At 39.9% G+C, this 21,244-nt stretch overlaps 2 protein-coding genes across 3 annotated transcripts in view; both read left to right on the top strand.

Annotated features, from left to right (window-relative positions):
* LOC6568538 (nucleolysin TIA-1) overlaps nucleotides 1–14,478 on the top strand; it is an 88,380-nt gene extending 73,902 nt beyond the window's left edge. Inside the window, exons 3-8 of one of the 2 annotated variants that reach the window (XM_043214938.1) lie at nucleotides 3,375–3,450; nucleotides 11,510–11,612; nucleotides 11,693–11,885; nucleotides 13,755–14,105; nucleotides 14,187–14,343; nucleotides 14,411–14,478. In XM_043214938.1, the coding sequence (XP_043070873.1) occupies nucleotides 3,375–3,450; nucleotides 11,510–11,612; nucleotides 11,693–11,885; nucleotides 13,755–14,105; nucleotides 14,187–14,343; nucleotides 14,411–14,452 (922 nt within the window). In that variant the 3' untranslated portion in view covers nucleotides 14,453–14,478. Of the gene's footprint in view, nucleotides 1–3,374; nucleotides 3,451–11,509; nucleotides 11,613–11,692; nucleotides 11,886–13,754; nucleotides 14,106–14,186; nucleotides 14,356–14,410 lie in introns of both variants that reach the window. The other variant, XM_001994775.3, reaches the window with a different exon arrangement.
* Nucleotides 14,471–15,195, top strand: LOC6568539 (ataxin-8). Its single transcript, XM_043214939.1, has one exon. The coding sequence runs from the start codon at nucleotides 14,471–14,473 to the stop codon at nucleotides 14,882–14,884; it is 414 nt and encodes a 137-aa protein (XP_043070874.1). The 3' UTR covers nucleotides 14,885–15,195.
* Nucleotides 15,196–21,244: the final 6,049 nt, after the last annotated feature.

The following is a 21,244-nucleotide window of genomic DNA, read 5'->3' as shown; positions in this document are numbered from 1 at the left end:
TCAATTGATATGTTTCGCATTTATACTTGGAGTCATTTGTAATGATAGTTTAGCTTCTCAAAATAAATATTGGCAAAGTGCGATAAGAGTTACGAGTATTCCATATTGTGTGTGTGTGTGTGTGTGTTTGCTTGCCATTGCCTTGGCAATTTATTGTTCATGCAATCAAGCATTCGGTGCTTGTGTGATATTTCACAGTATTTCGATAACCAGTTCTGCCCTCTCCGCAATTGGATTTCACTTTCGTTTTGTCGTGCCGCAAGAATCTTATGCATACGTTTTCATCTTATTTACTTGAGCAAACTCGTTCCAGCAGCAGCAGCAGCAGCAGCAGCAGCAGTAGTATTGGCATCAGCACGATCTCCAATTTCTCTATAAATCATATATGCAATTTTAATTCAAACACAAAAGAATTTTCACCACACATGTCGCACAATATATACACACACACACATACACACACACACAGTGTGCAGATATAGGGGCATTGTTAGCATAAACCAATTTTAAAAGCCAAAAAGCGAAAACCTCCCAACTAATGCGCTCAACGCGCCCTAAAAGATACACTGAACAGAGAGACTCCGTCCGATGGAGGGGTGGGGGCGGTGTGGGGCATGGGTTGAGAGTAGGGGCCAAAAGCTACACGAAGCAAGAGCCAAAGGCTTGGGACTTAAGCCAAAATATGTAGTATAAATAACCGCATCTGTGTATATGTGTGTGTGTGTGTGTGTGTGCGAAATATTTTGTTTAACGTTTATAGTTTTATGCACTTAAGATACAAAAATATTTTGGGAAAATTTATTTCCGAGGAGCAACAGCAGCAGCAGCAGCAGCAGCCAGAAACAGAAACCGAGCCAAAGCCAAAGCTAAAGTAAAAGCAAACGCAAAACTTTTGCCAATATTTGTGAAAAAGATATTGATTGGCCTGAGCTGCATATACTACTTGGCTAGCACTCACCCCACACACACACACATACACACAATTACAGACATGCAGATGCACATTGGCATGCCAGCAGGTCCTGGTCTTGCTTATCGACATAAATTTATCCTTTCAATAAGACATGCAGGTTGCTGGTGTGTGCGTTTTGCGTTTGCATTTGCCACCCAACATCACTGCTCAATTCTTCGAGCAAACAGAGTGTGTGTGTATGCACACGCCCTCAACACGTTTCCCGCCCGCAGAACCACTCCACTTGACTGCTGCATAAGTAAACGTCAGCGGATAAATTGCCACAGTTGTTGCAGCACTCATCGTCCTAGTAGTCAAATTTTTGAGTTGAGTTTTTCGTGCATGATAACAACTATGGCAACAGTTTGGAAGCCATTGAGGCGAATTGGCAAGCCAAGCTGTATATATATAGTAAACATTAAGTACATATGTATATATACATATATTTATATAGAGATATATGCGTATATATATGTATGAGATTTGTCGACATTGCGATTTAATTCTTGTGCGTTGCCAAAGGTTATGTTTGTTTTATGTTAAATGCTTAAGCATATTACAGCGATACGATACTCAGGCGAATGTTTACCGTCATTTTCCTATTTGTTTGCCTGAAAAATCAAATGGTTGTTGTTATTGTTGCATCGGCTGCTATTGTTGGTGTTGTGATTGTTGGGTTGATGTCTGCTGCCTGTGGCAATGTTCGAGCAAAAATGTTATGAAAATATGAACTGATGCTTATCGATTGTGAAATATTATAAGTTGGCTGTTGGATATCAAACATGCAATGCATGTTGTATCTATACACACACAGACACACATTAGCACATGAGATACACATGGATGTATGTATGTCTCTCTATGGCTTGCATACATTTGCATGCCGTTTAATTTGTTAGCACAATCGAAGCCCAGGCAAAGGGACGGCTGCATTATTTCATTATTTGTGTGCACTTCTGACGGACATGTGCAGCTGTATGTGTGTAAGTGAGTGTATGTGTGTGTGTGTGTGTGTTGTGAATATATTCATTTCGTGTTCGTTTGTGTGTTTGCATGCCAGCGAAACCACAACAGCGCAGAGAGTGAGAGAGAGAGCGAGAGAGAGAGGTAACCAGACAGGTCCACCCCAGATTCAAACCCAAACCCAAAGTAGTGCTCCGAAACACAAATCGGAATCCCTAGCGCAGTTCTATGGCCCAGAGCAATTGCAGCCAAATTCCTTTGGTAGCTAATAAATATTAAAGTTTAATTAAATATGCTTTTCCCCCCAATATTTATGTGCGTATCGATTACGGGGCTCGGCCAGCCTGGGCCAATGCAATTTCGTTGTTGGTCATCGCCATAAATTGCAACCTTGAAGCTCGAAAGCTGAAAGCTGTATGTTGAAACTGAAGCCAAAGGCCATTAAAATACATTCTTTTTTCACATTTTTTTCTTATTTGTTTTTTTTTTTTTTTTTGTTGGCCACTTTACATGGGCTAAAATGTGAAATGGGGTTTAGTGGAGGGAGGGAGGGTGGTAGGATTGGGGGGCAGTGGGGATTTGGTTATGGGGTGTGGTGTAAACTAAAACTCATATTAAAAATTGACTTTTATCGTGATTTACAATCAAGTTGGTCTTTTTTTTTAAATACCGCGGTCGACATGCGGGCTGCCAGGCTTTCTTGCCTCCTTTACATTCCATTGTTAGTGTTGGTGTGTTGTGGTTGAGCCAAGTTTCACACACACTCGCATATACCACACACTCATCAGTGGGTAGCGCAAAATATTTCTTCGTGGCTTAAGAAAGACGGGCATACATATTTAAAGCGCCTCCCCCCGCTCCCTGACTGCCCACAACACACACGCCCAACGTCCGACACGTGGTCTAACACTTTCTGTGGCATTTTGCAGCTAAAATCCTTTTAACTTGGCTAGGACGCCACGCCCAGCGCATAAGCCGCTAGCTGACGCTCTTAAGGACCTGCTTTTATAATTTTGCTGCCGCTGCCGCTGCCGCTGCCCCTGCTGCTGCTGCTACTCTTCTTCTTCTGCTATCTGGTCTCTCTCCACACCGAAATCCAATTCTCAACACTTTTTATTCGCCTCATATGTTCAGTGCACATGCAATTCTATTGGATTTCCTGGCAAAGGACATCCATGACGTCGTTTTTGACTTTCTGCTTTGGCACTTCATTTACTGAGACTTAACACAGCTACTAGACGCTGCACTGCGTGTGTGTGTGTGTGAGTATGTGTCTCTGTGGGTCAGTTTTAATAACATTAAGAGATAATTTCAGATTGCTCAACTTCTTTAAATGAACTTCTGCAGATAATTTCTTAAAGGTCAATACTTTAACTAGATAATAGTATATATAAATATATATGTATATATATGCAGTGAATACTTATGTAACTAATTCCCTTTTGTCTGTCATTTACAGAGACTGTCGAGTTGTACGCGATCCGCAAACGCTGAAATCAAAGGGCTATGGATTCGTCAGTTTTGTCAAGAAATCGGTAAGCTTACAAAAAGAAACACAGTCTCAGATGTTCTGAATGAACTTCTAAAGCCATCAATGTCAGAATACTCTATAGAGATTATTTGTATTTTAATTAAATTAACAGCCCCTTTCACCTTGAGAAATGCACAAAGAGCGAAATCTGTAAATGGCTTAACTGCCCTTAAGCACTTCATTTAAACGCAATGCAAATAAGTTAAGACGTTGACGTATTATATGATATTTACATCCCCTTCACATCCAGACATTTCTGTAGCTTAGCTGTCAGAAGTAAAGGCCTTAAGTAATGTCTGTGTTGCATTTTGTTGATTGCTGCAAAGCAAAATTTAATTCGCTTGTGTAACAAGACAATCTGTGCTAATTTTTTTTAGCTTAGATGCAACAACACCTCCAGCTGGGTTTTTGAGAAATCTAAACGCATTTGCTGATTATATTCATAATGTTTAAGCCACAAATAACCCACATCAAAAAACAAACATGTCTCTGTGTGTGTTATTGTCTGTTTTTATTGAATTTCATGTGCCTAATAGGTAGAAAATTTGACAAAGACAAAAGTTGGCGCCAGAAGGGCTAGGCGTGGCCGGAGCCAAGCCAGCTCAGCTACAGTAAGCACTGCGTATCAGGGCAGCCAAGCAGAAAAATTCGCCAGCTTAGCTCTATATGTGCAAAGACAAACAGACAGACAGACAGACATTGAAATACTTGAAGCAAATCACATCCAAAGTAAAATCAAAGCTCAAATCGGCCAGGCGAAATGAAACATGAAAGCCATGGGCGATATAAGTCAACTACGCAGCGAAGCGTTGAGAGTTATTAATTAAATTTTAATGCTAATATCAATATTTTCACATACAGCAAACAGATTATGCGTAAAAGAGAAAGCGAGAGAGAGAGAGAGTCAAAGTCGGAGTCGGAGAGAGAGAGAGAGATAGCTTGCGGTTTGTGTGACAGGCGGCAATGGAATGCGCAATATTGCAAATACATATATAACATAATCCATGACACTTTGAAAACCCGGTGGCTGTCAGTCAAACGCTTAAGCCAATGCCAAAGTCTAAGCCTTTTGCACAGTCTCTTTGTAGTGGTAGTTGCTGTTGTTGTTGTTATTTTGGGTGCACAGTGCATGGCGGCGTATACGCAATATTAGTTTGAAGTGCGGCAGCGACGTGTCAAACGCATCGCTGCCACAAACTAGTTAACTTTTTATGTTGCATCGATGCTGTAGGGGAGATGGGTCGGCGCAAGCGACAAATTTTCGAACTTTCTCGATTAGTTTCGATGCCACACAGCAAAGGCAAATGAAAGAAAAACAAACGCGCTCCAAATAGCAAACTCAAATATTTCAAATTAAGTTTCTCGACATGAGTTTAGCACAAACACACACACAGACAGACAAAGATACACAAAAATGCACACACACACACACAGACACACACACACACACACACACACACACACACACACAGACACACACACACACGCACACACAGACACACATAAACATCATATACGGCATACTAAGCCGTTGGCACGCTCACCCAACCCATTCCCTCCTTGGCTGACGTCGCTTGCAGCTGATTTAATGCAAATTTTATTTATGCGAAAAGTTTTATTAAATTTTTGTGCAAAGTTTATATATTTTCTGTGGTTTTGCGGAAATTGAAAAGTTATATTTCGAATGGCTTACTGCATACACACATATACACACACACACACACACACTTCCATACACTAACACACCACATACGCTGTGCGTGTATTTGTGCATTTCGATTGCAACTGCAAACGGAAAAGGAAGAAACATTTTCTTCATTTTGCGCTTCCGAGTGTGCATGAACATTTCGCCAATCCCTGAGCTTTGCATAATGCGAGCAACGGAGCTGTAGCTGATGCTGCTGATGCTGCTGCTGCTGCTGATGTAGTTGTTGCTGAAGAAGCCCTCAAATATTTAGCGCAAATTGTTTGGCAACATGCTTTAAATAAACACCAGTCAAAACACCGCTACCAAACGTTGACGATGTACACAAATTGCCATAATTTAATAACCATCAACGCAGGAGAGCAGCAGACGAGACAGCAGGCGCCAGGACAGCCGGGCTGCGTGTCATTAGCATCATAAATCACAACAACAACAACGAACGCATGTAGTTGAAAAGAAAATAAAAAAAAATGAAAATATCAAGACCTATTTCATATACGCCGAAGATTACATATCCTTGCAAACCGGAGTTCAACGAGCGATTTTTTCTACGGGTGCTTTACAAAATAGTCGTCGATGCTGATGGCATTACTGTGATATTTGTCTCTAGATCAACCAGGACAGACTGACATATCAAGAATATCTATACATATATATACTTGGGATTGTACCCCACAAAGTTCACGACAAAATTGTTTAACCCTCTGTAAGGGTATGAAGAAACAACAACACTCACGCAAACATTAAGAGCAATAAACATGCCCATGCAGGAGAAACAGGAGATGCCAGAGGAGCTGCTTGCTGCCTGCTGTTGCTGTTCGGGCATCACCATCATGCGGCTGCTTGAAAATGCTAATGGCAGCCATCGTTGGCGGCATCAGTTATTGTCACACATAACATTAACATAATATTGCACGCCAATGCGGCAAACGCGGCGTATGAGTAACTACAACTGCGTTCGACTGTTGCTTGCTGCTTGCATCTTAAGTGGCCGCTGTGCGGCAGTCTTATTGGGTCACAACTGATTACAAACAAAGTACAGTCACGTCTCAAGTAACTGCGCTTAATCGTATTAGCACTGCAAGTGTTAGTGGAGAAAGCAGCCTCTGTTGCACAATGTGCCTAGATTTTATTTAAACGCACGCTGACAAAATATGACAATGTGTGCAACGAACAAGATGTAATGCTACCCCCTGCTGCCACACCCTTGATGATAATAGACTCAGCATTCAGTATGCTCTTCTCGTCAGTTGTGCGGCGAATGCGGTGCTCATTGTTGCATTATTGTGTCCCTTACACATTTTATATACGTAAAAGAGTATTTTGAAAGGATCTGAAGGATAAAAATTATTCACTATTTGCCCCTATTTTTTTTAAATTACCAATTTTTGTAAGCATCAATAGTCAAGTTCATTTTCCAGTTGTCATTTGTATATCTTGTCTATAACAGTCAGAGATCGGAAATGTTATCCCCTCGATCAAAATAGATCAATAAATATTGCGTTTGTGGTAATAGAATATTTGCCAATTCTGACTTAAAATTTGAACTTTGGTATTACATAATAGTTTTCGTTGCACCTTGCTTTCAAGCAATTTAAATAACTTTAGCAATATATATAAGCGTCCAGGCCACAAGCTCAATCAATATTGAAATATTTCCAAGAAATCAAAGCAGCAAAAGATTAAAATTACTTTTTAGTACTTTATGTGCTGAAATCCGAGCAAACATATTTTCTTCAATAAGCCATAATTTGTAATCTTGAACACTTTTCAAGTTATTTACTTAGAACATTTCAGGGCACTCTTTAAAGCTCAACTTGCTGTGAACAAAAGCTAATTTCAAACAAAAAGCGAAATGTTCCGAGTTGTATGTAATAAATTTGCTGAAGCGGACAAAACTTGGTTATAAATATAAATGGCCTGGACATTCATTTTATGTTTTCCATAATAATTCAGAAACTAGTGATTTGAAGCCTAAAACTGCCAACACACGCATAAGCCGACCCACTGGACCCACATGACCAGTAGCAGCATTTCGACCTGCCCCCGAGGCCGCAACTATAAAAAACAATTGAGAGAGGGTCGGAGTGATGAGGGCGTAAACGGAATGAGAAACAAAATCGAAATGGAAACAGAAAGAACAGAAGAAAAAAAATAAAATGAAAAAATGGCATACACAAATAAATCCCATGGAATTATGTCTTGACAAAAATGCGCTCTTGCGTGAAATACTGATTTTTGAGCCCATACCCGCCCACTCCATTCAAATGTTGTGATGTGTGACCAGGCAATGGTCAAAAATCGAAAACGTTTTCGATCTAAACGAAATGAAAAAATATTTGTAGCCATCGACTGTTGGCTGTAGGTTGTTGGCTGCTGGCTTACACACATCGATATCTGTTTGATGCTTTAGAATGCGACAAATGGGACAGCATTTCAAGTGTGTAAACGATTTGCCACTTGAGTTATTCTATAAATATCAAGAAATCATCAGAAACGCCCATCAGAAATCATGCATTTGTCAGACGAAAAGTCCGTCGAGACATTAGCTCGTCCCGTTGTGGCTGTTCCTTTTTTTTTTTTTTTGAGGGTATTGTCTTTAAGATGTGACTTTGATAATGGTTGTCCTTAAAGCTGCTGACGAGGTCAGAGAAGCTTTGGCGCTTATCTAAATAGCCACGTTAATGAATCTGACCGAAGAACAGCGCAAAACTGGCTAAGGAGCCAAAAACCTTTTAGCCTGATGATGTGTGCGTGTGTGTGTGTGTGTGTGTGGATGACGAGGGGGGCAGAGGGAGCGACCAGAGTTGACCAGCACTAAATACTGTGCGTCTTGTTACCTTTTTTCGAAAGACAAAACGGTTGCCGTCTTATTTCCGTGGAGTGTATTTGTGTGAGGATAATCCTGCCTTTGTGTGTGTTTGACTTTGCCTTTTTTTCACCTTTTCACCCGCTACAGTTTTTCCTTCTCTTGTTTGGTCCTTTTTTTATTTTTGTTGTGCTGCCTGCTTGCGTCAAGCACAAACCATTTCCTTATTGTTTTAATAAACATTTAAAATGTCTTGCTGCCGACTTACGTTATGTACACAAAATGTCAGCCCACCCATTTGTGGCAGCGCTGGGTATGGGGATGGGAAAGAAAATGTGGATGCGTTGGTTAGTATCCAGATGAAAAGTATGACAAAACCCTTTTAAACCACTTAAAAATTCTTCAACTTACTTTGCTTTTCTTCATTCGCTTAATGAAGGTATTTCGCCTTTTGGTTCTGTTTCTTGAGCTGCTCAGCAACAAAAACTTTTTGTGACTTGTACCCAACACTTCCCCCGACCGTTTCTACACCATCACGCTGCGAGTATTACCAGCAATTTCATTTCCCTTTTTGAGGCCATGAGGGGGCATTAAAGGATTCTCAACGCTTATCAAGTAATCAATATTTACAAAGGCGAACAGTATAAAAGTTGCACCAAAACAACTCACAATAAGTTGAACATAAAATTGAATTTACAGAAAATTTTCTTTAAATTTTGGCCGTCCAGCGAGCCAGAAACTTTTACCGTCATCTTTTCGTGGAAATTAATTATCTCATTCGAAAGGCGGAAGTTGTCGTCTCTATTAAATTAACTTAGACGCGGCAAGTGGAACTTGGTATTTATGCAATTCTTTGAGCAAAAAAAAAACACTTGGTTCGTTTGACTTTCGAAATTGGCAACCAGCAGGTTTGAAGGCTTAAATGAAATTTAATTAATTTTCAGCTTGCTTCAGCTTGCGCTCATAGGTAGGCAACACTTTTGTCAGCGTTCGACTTGCCACGTGTTGTTGTTGTTCCTGTATTTGTTGTTTGCTAGTTGTCACAACCGCAAGCAGCAAACATTTGCAAAGTTTTCTCGCTATTAGCTGCAAATTTGCCATACACAATTAATTAATTTCCTGCCTGCCCACAACACCAACATAAGCAACAACAACTGACATCTTAACCATACCAAGAAAATAAACAATGGCTAAAGCCAATGAGCCTTGCCAAAAAGTCATGCCCAAGAACAAGTCCACACAAAACCGAAAGCATTCAGTTTGTTCCGTTTGTTATTTGCCTCATGTTTTACCCAGAAACTTTCCAATTAGTTTTCGACATTTTTTGAGGCTGTCGTTTGCCGTTGTTGTTCCTGTTGGACCTGAAGCGGGCGACTTTCATAAATAGTTTTGCCAACTTGCAGCCATGCGATTGGGTGTCATGTTGTGGTATTTAACAGGCACTTGAGCTAGATGAATTGGCAAAATTACTTAAAGGTTCTTGAACTTCGGGTATACACCCGCAAAATGCAAAGTTATGATGGCCACTAAGGCGATTAAATGCGCATTTAAGCGCACGCTTTACTCATAAATATCATCATGCTGTACAGCAAGTTTAAAGTTTTGGATCTTAAACAACTCTCCACAAAATGTACTTCACTCCATCTTTGCTCAGTTCATGTTCACCGAATGTTTTCTAAGCAATTTACCATCAAAATGATTGATAAAGTTTTACCCAGACTCTTCGAAGCCCCGAAAGAAGAACCCAAAAAAAAGGAAAAAAAAAAACCCAAAAAACTGCTTGGCCAGTGTAACTGTGCAACTTTTTGGCCAAAGTTCGCTCTGTCAGTGGCATTGCATTAGCCGTGACCATCAGATCTCTGTCAAAGTTCGTTTGCCGGCTTCAAGCTACCAACTAAGCTGACCGTTTGTTAAGACAATTTCTGTTGACACATGGAATTGCAATTGCAATTGGCAAAAGAAAGCTGAAATAGAAACAGGGAACCGACAACAAAAAACCACAGCTACATTTGTAACAATAGACTGCACTTGAAGCGCCTGTCAAATATAACCAGCAAAACGAGAAGGGACCAACGACAACAACAACAAAAACAACAGCAACAAAAACAACAACAGCTGCAAATTAAATATTGCATGTGGCTGTTTAAAGTTGGCCAAGTCGCCCAAGAAGCAGCCAACTGATAAATAAATGTAAAATATTTAAATAGCTTCTGATGCTCGGGTGTGAGACGTTGCATTCTTTGCTGGCCCACCACAGCCTGATTGTCCTGTTTGTTGTAGTTGTTGTTCTGCTGCTTCTGCATCGCAATCAACGATGCGTATCGGTTAAAAAATGTACAATTTATAGTTTATGCAAATATGAAAAATGCAACTGGCAATGCATAAAAATGCGCACGCACGCAAACTGCGTGACTTAACCAAGCCATGCACACTCACACACACACACACACACATACATATATATATATTTCTATATATATTATATATATATTCCTATATATGCACTATATTCGTATATATGCACTCATACCAACACACTCAATTTAAATTATGGACAATGTTGCGCGACAGTTGCTTGGTTTATCGCTGGGGGCAGCCACTCAATTGTTGACTTTTGTTCAAGTGGAGTAATGAAGCTAAAAAAAAGGGCTACAAATTACTGTTCAGACACTGAAATACCCTCCACTGTAAATGGCAAATATATATAAACGTATATTTTTGTAATATTTCATTTCTTACTAACAGTCCGTAAAATATTGCTTTCACATAGATAACAAATAAAAATAATAATAAAAAATCCAGTATGAAACAAAAGAACTCTAAGTTAATTGTTTTTAAATTCTAGTTTATTAAGATAGAGTGTATAGCAATGAAGAGCGTATTTCAAGCACTGCACATAGCCTCAAAATAAAAAATTCCCTGCAGAAAGTTGCAAAAGAACCTGAGGCATTCCGTGCCTATTTACAGTGCACAATGCACTGAACCATTGCACAGAACGTGCACCGCAAATGCTGACAAACTTCATTAAGGCAATGTTGCGACTTGGACTTTCGGTCTGCCACAACTTAATATTGCTTGAAACGCCCATATGGCACACACACACACGCACGCACGCACACACACACATCCAACTTGGTTGCAATAATTATTGCATGAATCACGTTTGATACATTTTTGGCAAAATTGAAATTATAATTTGTGTATGCGCTTGCTGCAAGTTGCGAGTAGCAAAAGGTGTAGTTGGGGGCGGGGGGCAGCTCAACTAGAATTAAAAAGCAGCCAAATTGTTGTTGTTGGTGTTGTGCATAGCAACAATGTCGCGTTGCGGCAAAGAGCAAGGAGCAACTTTTCGACGGCCGCAATTGTTTTTTCTTCAACACTTTCTGAGCTGTTTGTTGATGTTTTTGGTTGGCCTCTCTCTCTCTCTCTCTCTCTCTCTCTATCTGGCTTTGTTTTAGCTGTAAGCAGCTTAAGCGGCTAAAACAACTGTTTACAAATTGTGCTCAGCTTTTAGTTAATTGCTTTCCATTTAATTCCATGCATTTGCAGGAAGCGGAAACCGCCATCACTGCGATGAACGGCCAGTGGCTCGGCTCGCGTTCAATACGCACAAATTGGGCCACACGTAAACCGCCGGCCACCAAGGCAGACAGTAAGTATCTTAAGCTTTAACTTTAATGATTTACCCAACTCGGTTAAGCTCGAATAAAATGTGATAATTTGCACTTGCAGTAAATGTCAAGCCGTTAACCTTTGACGAGGTATACAACCAGAGCAGTCCCACCAACTGCACCGTCTACTGCGGCGGCATCAATGGCGCCCTTTCTGGCTTCCTCAACGAGGAGATATTGCAGAAGACATTCTCGCCATATGGCACAATACAGGAGATACGCGTGTTCAAGGACAAGGGATATGCATTTGTACGGTAAGTACGGCTTGTCCCCATTGCGTGTGTGTCACATTCACCCCCTAAAAAATAATGAAAACAGCAGCAGCTAAAAAAATAATATTAAAAGCGGCCGCCTGTACCACATAAACCCATTGTTTCGCGCCATTTTGATTTTGTTGGTGGCGACTAGTTACCAGTAGAATGCATTGTGGCCTGCGGCCAACGTTGGTCCCGAAGCACCAGCAACCCAACAACCACCAGCCCAAACCACTGCCTTGTAAAACCGCTTTCATGTTGTTGTCGTTGCAATTGAGTGCACGCCATTTCAATGTGCCTCCGTTCAGCTGCGGGTCCGCCGCACCGTTAATAAATCAACTACACTTTGCACTCAACAACAACAAGAACAACAACAACACCACCACCATCAGCAACAACAACAACAACAATAACAACGACAACAGGCAATTTTGAGGCAACAAAACAATGAAACGCAATAACAGCAGCGACGTCAATGCCCATGGCAAAAATAAAAATGGTTGAATGTTAGCTTTTGTGCAATTGAAGACTTAATACTCTTTCTGATATGTGACAGATGCACAATATTTTGCTTAGATCGTCGCTGTAGAAATGTTCGCCACTTTTACTGATCGCTCTCACAACATTCATGCAAGCCTTTGAAACTGATTGAGTTAATTCTTGATATGGCAACTATAGAGTGTAGTCTGATATTGTTTCATTCTCTTCTCCGTGATTGGAGCACTCAATCAGGAATTTTGATCGAAATCGTTAAGCAACATTCTAAGATTGATTTTGCAAGAAATTTATAAAATAGAAATATATTGAAAACACAAAAGTATATCATTCAATAAGACAATATTATACCGATAGATGATATGATAAAATATAGTCATAGTGATCCGATCAGAAGATTCAGCAAGATTCTTTCAAAACTGAGAAAATGGCAATTTCGATTCCAGCCTTATCATGTCTATGATTAAGACATTTTTCTTCAAAGCTTTGCAAATGAGTGACAAAACGACAATAATCTTAGCAAGAGTATTAAACTAGCAAAACTTCCCACCAAAGAAGACAAAAACTATGCAAAAAGCATGTGAGAAACGTGAGCTGGGGGAATGCAGCTGAGCTAAGAGCTGAGTAGAAAGCAGATCGCAGCTGCTGCCACGAATGCTGATAGGGTTTTAATGGCAGCCGTTGGCCCCTACCAGCGAGTGTTGGGGAGCTTAACGGACCCCACGCTCCCCACCACAAGGCAATACCCAAGCCGCATCAGCCTGGCAAAGAGGGCAACGCATTGCAGTTGCAGCACAGACCAGGTTCACCCTTTGTGCACTGTCCAAAAACTCATTTCTGTGCTATGCACAGAGCCAAAAGAGCGAGAGAGCAACTGTGGAACGGGTAGTGAGAGCACGAGGAGAGTGATGAGGGGAGGGAAGAAGGAGAGCGAGAAAGAGCCGCATTGGCATTGTTTGGCGTTTTGTAACATAATGAGCTTGGGGACTACAAGTGGTCTCCGCTGGTGCTGCTGCTGCTGCTACTGCTGCTGCAGTTATACTCAAACCCCGTCACAACAACAATAACAACAACAGCAACGGGCAGGAGGTGGACTAGAACAACTCTCAACTAGCAGCTACTACTACATACAAGCACAACAAGAGCCAAAACAATTCCACAGACGCTTGTACCACTTTTACGCTTTGTTCTGGCTAACACAACTTGTTGTCGAGTTTTTGTTGTTGCTGTTGTTGCTGTAGGTTAAATGGAAATTTAAGCAGGTCAATCTGCAGCAGCCAACTCCCCCAGCAAATTAGTTTGCTTTAACTTTACACGCCGCAAGCTACACAAACCAAACACACAATAATATTCACAACGATTTTCCCCTTTTAGATTCTCGACAAAAGAAGCCGCCACACACGCTATAGTGGCTGTCAATAATACGGAAATCAACCAGCAGCCAGTGAAGTGTGCGTGGGGCAAGGAGAGTGGCGATCCAAATCATATGTCTGCCATTGCTGGCCAAGCCCTGGCACAGGGCTTTCCATTTGGTTCGGCTGCCGCTGCCGCAGCTGCTGCAGCAGCCGCCTATGGTCAGCAAGTTGCCGGCTATTGGTATCCACCGGCACCCACATATCCCACAGCGGCACCGGCGAGCGCCTTGCAGCCGGGCCAATTTCTGCAGGGCATGCAGGGCTTCACCTACGGTCAATTTGCTGGCTACCAGCAGGCCAGCTACATGGGGTAAGTGTGCGAATATTGATTTAATATGAACAAGCGTTTTCGCAACAATACGTATTTTTTATTTTTATTTTTCTTTAATAGTATGGGTGTGCAGCTGCCCGGCACTTGGCAGAGTGTGCCGCCACAGCCGCAGTTGACCAGCGCTGCGGCCGCTGCTGCACCACAGATCACACAGAGCGTCGGCGGTGCCTTGCCCCAGACAGCTGGCGTTGTTGCCTATCCCATGCAACAGTTTCAGGTCAGTCCGCAGGTGAGTTGCTTGGTGTAGGTGGCAAGTGCGTATACTTAGCTTGTGGCATTTGTAGCTGGCGGAGGATGAGTGGCTGGCACCGAGTCTGCTCGTGTAGCTGCCATGAGCGGTGGCCATGTATCCCACACAGCAGCAGCAACAGCAACAGCAGCAGCAGCAGCAGCAACAGCAACAGGAGCAACAGCCACCGTGCGGCGATTATGTGAAGGAGCCGCGTTACCAACTACAACAACAGCTACAACAGCAACCACAGCATCATCATCATGTACAACAACTCCACCATCAGCAGCAGCCGCAGGCATACGAGTTGCAACAACAGATGCAACAACAACAACAACAACAGCAGCAGCAGCAGCAACAACAGCAGCAACCACATACAACACATTATGCACCACAGTTGCATTATGCGCAACCACACTGGCTGCAACAACAACAGTTGTCCAACAGCGAGCAGCAGCTTCAACAACAACCACCAACAGTTAATCAAGTAAATCAAGTCTACGGCATGCCAGAATTGTACAAAGATTGAAATGAAATGAAGAGTTAAAGTGACACACAATTATTAGTTCAACACCCTCGATTGATATAGAGAACTCATGAGAAGAGCGATAGAAGAGTATCACATCAGATATGAATTCAAGCAAAACATATGCAATATGATATATATAGTACTTAATATCCAATTGTTGATGGCAAAAAGTAAAATTAAGTATAAAGAGCATAAGCAACCCGCGACAGCAAACAACAACAAACAGCAACAGCAATAAAGCCAAATTGTGCAATAGCAAATAACCATATTTTATGTACAACTAATTCAATCAACAACAAAAAAAACCAATTGATTACAATTAAATTGAAAATATATGTATGTGTGTTTTTTGTGTCTATATTCTCGCAGTCAAAGGGTCCATTTGGTTTTAAGGAACCTTCTGAAGTGATGGGGCAGGGGGTTGTGCAATTCAGCAGTAGGTGTACCTATTAAATTTATAATAGAGCGGGTGCTAAAGTCGAAAGATTAGTTGTATGTTGTAGTGCACGAAACCCTCAGAGAAAAAAGGAATTTTGGAAGCAGAGCTGTTGAAATATTTTATTATGACTGAAATTCCAAAATGTTCAATACTGATTCGCCTTCTGAATAATTTCGAAATATACATATATATTTGTATGTATATGGGTTTTGATGTGTTATTACTGAGCTAAGCAGTCACCACCTTTACCCCCTAGACACTGGCTATGAGTAATTAGTTTAATCCGCAGCTCATTTAATAGACGCGCCTAATTTAAGAAGTCGTTAAATAGGCGGCCCCAGTTGCTTCGATCAGTTAAACCCAAAAATAAGTTGAGTTGAAAAATCAAGCAAAGGAACCAACATTAATAAAATAAATAAAACAAAATAAAATAAAAAATTTAATTTAATTTAATAAAAATAAAAAATTAAATTACAAAAAAAGAAGACAGAAAAACACAAAATACCTTCAAAATAGTTAAATGTAAACACAAGTCAGAAAGTAGATAATTTGCACATACATACATAGGTAAAAACATAGTGATAAAGCAACACAAACCAAAAGAAATCACAAAATAAAAACTAAAAAAATATATATAAAAAATGCATGTAGATGTACTCATGACTAGCTACAACTATTTATGTAAGCAGCACTTGGTAATTAATCGATGGGTAACACATATAGAAACTTATGGATGTATCTATGTAATGTAAATGTGAACAAAGAAATCTTTATGTAACAGCAAACAGCTGAACGAGGCAAAATAGTGAAATATTTAGCGAAAGCAAAAAACAAATGAAAATAAATAAAACAAAAAGAGAGAGAGAGTAACGAAAACGACAACAAAAATCATATATAAATATGCAGCGACTCTGACGTTGACTGCAACGTGTAGCAAAAGCAAATTACAAAGTTTAGTCAATGTTTAGTTAAGATTGTAATTGTATCTACAAAACTATATGCTAACTGTTAACAAAACACAATTATTTATGGTATTTACAAAAAGAGGCAACCAAAACTAAATGGAAAATCATTAAAATTGTAAACTATTTTTTACAAAAAGCTAAACGAATGAAATGAAAAATTAGCCCACTTTGCATTGGAGGATGTGGAGATCCCAAACAGAAAGTGCGTCTAATTTCTATAAGTTGTGATTTTATGCGATGAGAGTAAACGATGCTATTAACAAAGTAAACTGATTTATTTTTTAAACTTGGCAAAACGTGTTTTTTGAGAGCCAATGGCAAAAACTGTGCAACATTGTATGCATAACTTTACATACAAATCTATATATACTTATATACATACATACATACATTTATATATATATATATATATATATATATATGTGTATATATATATATGTATATATATATATATATATATTATATATATTATATATAACTAAATGTTATTTGAGCAAACAACAAAACTGTCTGCTATACAAAAGCAAAAAGCTATGCATAATTTTAAATAAATACATAAAATACACTATAAAAAAAAAATAAAAAAAAAAAACAAAAACTATGGTAGAGATAATATAAAGTAAGAAGCAAAAACAAATGAAAATGTTGGAAAATTAAGGACAACAGCAAAATTATAAGCAAAACGATAGCAATCCAAATAAAGAGAGACAGAGAGAGGAGGAAGCAGAAATATTTATAATACTATTACCTATAATACGAGATATGCCTATGTATTTAGCATAATTATATGTAATTATGTGTACATGGTTACGATTTAAGCTAAATACATATACATATATGTAATACAATAAATGATTCAATGTTGTGTATGTACATATAATTAATTATATTATAAAAGAATTGCATATAATTAAAGAATGTCAATAAATGTATGTGTGCTTAACAAAAGCGAATAAAACACATGAAAACACATCACAACAGAAATGATTAAAAATATAAATTTAAATAAATAAAAAAGGAACATGTCAGAGATTAAACAAAGCTGCATGAAACAACAGAGCATGTTGAAAATGAAAAAAGCTACACACACACACACACACACACACACACAAATTTACTCACATACCCACAGTCATGCAGCTCCCTAATTGCATTGGAATTAGTAGCAGGAAAAATAGAATAAAAAAAATAAAACCCACAAACAATTATGAGCAGCGTGAAAGCAAAATGGTATAATTATGTTAAGGGCCCTTCAAAGCCTATCCAATCCAATCAAATCGATCGAAACACCCCCAGATTAAGCCTGCATGCATTCACCAACTAACACACACACACACAGACTCACACGAACACCAACACACACACACACACACAGAAATGCACGCAAAGTGTGCATGTGTACACGTTAATATATGCATAGAGAAATGCGGAAAACCAGGAGAGAAATAATCAAATAAAATGGAAAAATGTTAATCAAAAATAAAAATTAAAAATCCTTGCAGTTTTTCTTTTATCCTAATCGAATACAGATCGGGTTTGGCAACAAAATGAAAAATGGTAAGTGATTATTGAATTGTGTGTTGATTGAAGGGTACCATATTAAGTATTACACACAAGTGTACACAAATAACAGCTGCCAAGCGGGAATGTTTTGAGGAATAAGTCGTATTGCAATTAGCTATTAGCAGCAATAGCCAAGGACAGCATATGATATGGTGCAGACTTGTTACCACACGGAATAGTTACGGAATAAGTTTGTCTGCATCTCGATATATGCACATGTCGCGTTTTTACTTGACTTGCTTTGTCCGTGCAACAAGAACGCGCATTGCAACATGCCGCATGCTGGTCACGTATAACAAAAATCTCTTTGCGTATACGTTTCTCTTTGTGTGTATGTGTGTGTGTGTGTGTGTATGTGTGTATGTGTGTGTGTGAGTGCACCTTTCAACTCGCTTGTAGCGTCATTCGCTGTCAGCGGCAAAAACTTTACTTTCATTACGCACCATTGCACAACGGGAAACTGTACAATTTCAATATTTTACTGCATTTTGCACTTTGGGGTCAACGCAGACGCTTTTGTCATTCGAGCAGCTGCAATTTTAAAATGGCACGAAAAATGTGGTTAAAAACGAAAATTAAGCAATCATGTTTGCCCATTGGCACCTCCAAAGCTACATAAAGTGCATATGTTACTCATTCGCCCAGTGGCTGACTCTCATTAAGCTGCCAAGCATGAAACAAACTTCATGTGCATTTCCTACATTTCGGCAAGAATAATCCATTGCATCCACCTGGCTGATTTTGGTTGAGTATTCATGGTGATTCCATAGCAGACAGGACAGTGGAATGGGTAATAAAAGCACTTTGTATTTTTGTCAGAATCACTTTTGAAATTCCAGAATAAATACACTTAAAACCAGTTCTTATATTTTTTATTTAATTTGTCTTATGAACCCCTGTTTGACATTCAAACTATTACAAATTGCTGGTATTTTTATTTTTAAGGTCTCGGTCCCTCTCCTTTTGGTCTAATGACATCTTTTTAGGAGACACTAGAGTTGTTTATTAATGAAGTTCTCAAAGACGCGTATTCCATGCAGAAGTCATATCATTTTAAGCAGTGTAATATTTTATATTATTCAGCAATCCAAAATAAAAAGCATTAAAAACTTATCTTATAAAATTTCCCTGTGTTGCATGTTTTGCTTAAATTTTTTTATTTTTGTTTCAACCTTTTGTTTTTGTTTTTTTGTGGCACATTAAAAAGCATGGTAAGACGGCAAATACAAAAGTGCACCTAAGTTTCTTTATGTATTAAATAAAACATAAAAAACAACGGACAGAACAATTCACTGAGAGAGATGCAAACATCAGTTGATCAACTTTCAAATACCCCTCTTGTCCTCACTGACATTTCTAACTTTAAGAATAGGGTGAAAAATATTGGTAAACTACTTTTTAAATATATAAATATGTATACTGATACTTTAGCAGATTTAAATTCGATGTGATAAACTGTACAAAATTAGGTGGAATTATAGTTATTTATAATATATACTTTTGCTGAAGACGAATTCTTAGAGAGAAGTACTCCAACCATTTCACATTTTGGTTCGAGGGTATTGGAAGCATCCAGCGATTGCAGGTACTGTGAACTGCATATAGATTTGGTCGGGCTTATTTCAGAAAAGGTAGTACATACTACAGATGCAAATAACCAGGTCCCTTTACGACAAGCGCTGCACGCTACGAGTGCTTTCAGCCACGCCCACCTTTCACCTTTATGCTCTTTTAATAGCACTTGTTTAGCAAGCAAACAACGCTGGCAACTTAAAAAAGAGATCTCTCCCCGCTCCTGGCGCTTACCCAGCCAGATATTTTTATAGCAAAAGTTTGAGTGTTTGTCTGTTTTATTAACCGCGCTCACTCGCTGGCTCCTACAACGGCAACGACAACAGCCCCGGCTTTGGTTCCTTAGCTGGCTTGGAAGCGTTGCACTGCAACGATAGCAACGACTGTGGCAAAAGTTTCTTAGCTTATTCATAACACACATGCGACTGCCTGACAATCATTGGCAACTTGCAGCAAACTTTTTCCATGCGTATGTGTGCGTGTGTGGTGTCTGGGTGTGTTGTTGTTGTTGATGTTGTTGTCGTTGTTGTTGTTGCTCTTGTTGTTATTGTTAAGCCAGCACTTGACAGGTTTTTCGTTGGCTTTTGTTTGGGCTAGCTTGCTTGTTATGGATTTAATTGATTGCTGGATGCGGAGCTGGCCATAAATAAGCCAACTATTTGAAATGCTCTTGATTTTATAAGCCCTGTTCACTCGCCATACCTCTCCTTCTCGCTCGCTCCTTTTGCTCTCTGTCTCATTGTCTCTTGCACACTCGCTATTTTGCCATTAAGCTGCAATTTCTTGCCGCCACCGCAACGGCAAACAACAATCTCGCTTCTAGAATGCAAACACTAATGACACAACGTTAAAATCTAGCCGCCATCGTCGCCAGCGCTAAAAGCAAACGATGTGGCACTCTCTTGCGTGCCCCGCAACCATATGCTCTTCGCCTCTAACCCCCTCCCTCACTCACTCTGGCTTTCAGCAGCCCTGGCAGCGCAACCAAAAACCGCACTAAAGCGAGGCATCCATTAATTTTCGCACAACCGCAAAATTCAAAATTGTTTATAAAGCTACGCAGGATGCGGCATCAGAGACACGTGCGGCATCCTGTTCGCCTACTCTCCCACCCTCAAAACTATATATGTAGCTCTCTGTCTCTGTCTCTGTCTCTGTCTTCGTGTTGCTGCCTCTGTCTGTCTGACACACTGCTTGACTCGGCTTTTGGCCAAGCGTCATGGCCCCGCCGAAAATAACTACAACTACAACTCCAAATTAAAATGAATTTTAACGAGTCAAAGCGAAGAGTGTCAGCGAGGAAAATGGGGCTCCGGTCAGGAATACTAAATTATACACACAATGCCTGCAGGACGTATCGCCAAATGCGTTGAGCAAACTTTGCCGATGTTGATATCTACGCTGCTAGTGTATACTCTAAAATTTCGAACAAATTACGCAGAAAACTATTATCGTTAGGCGCATATGTGATGCCGCTAAAGCGCCGAGATGCCCAATCTTCACTCCCATTCGACTGACTGCGACAAGAGCGACTGAAGTGCCCAAATACATTTATTCGCACAGCAACAAGAGGAGCAGCAGTGGCAACAGCAGCAACGCTTTGTCTATTTAACCCTGTCGCGAACATTGCGTGTGTGCATATGCAATAACCACCAGAGAGAACCACCAGAGAGATACCAATGCCAGAGCCATCAGCAGCGGCAACGCAGCGCTTATTGTCTGGCTTGTCGAGCCTCAACCTCAAACCATACGAATGCCAATCCCAATTCCAATCTCTTGTCCAAGCCCGTCTAAAATTTCGTTGCGCTGTTAATGTTGTTA

Source organism: Drosophila grimshawi, unplaced genomic scaffold (genome assembly GCF_018153295.1).
Source record: "Drosophila grimshawi isolate 15287-2541.00 unplaced genomic scaffold, ASM1815329v1 contig_311, whole genome shotgun sequence".
In the NCBI taxonomy this organism is placed as follows: Eukaryota; Metazoa; Arthropoda; class Insecta; order Diptera; family Drosophilidae; genus Drosophila; species Drosophila grimshawi.
The sequence above is the reverse complement of the archived record's forward strand: the minus strand, read 5'-3'. Positions and strand labels throughout refer to the sequence as shown.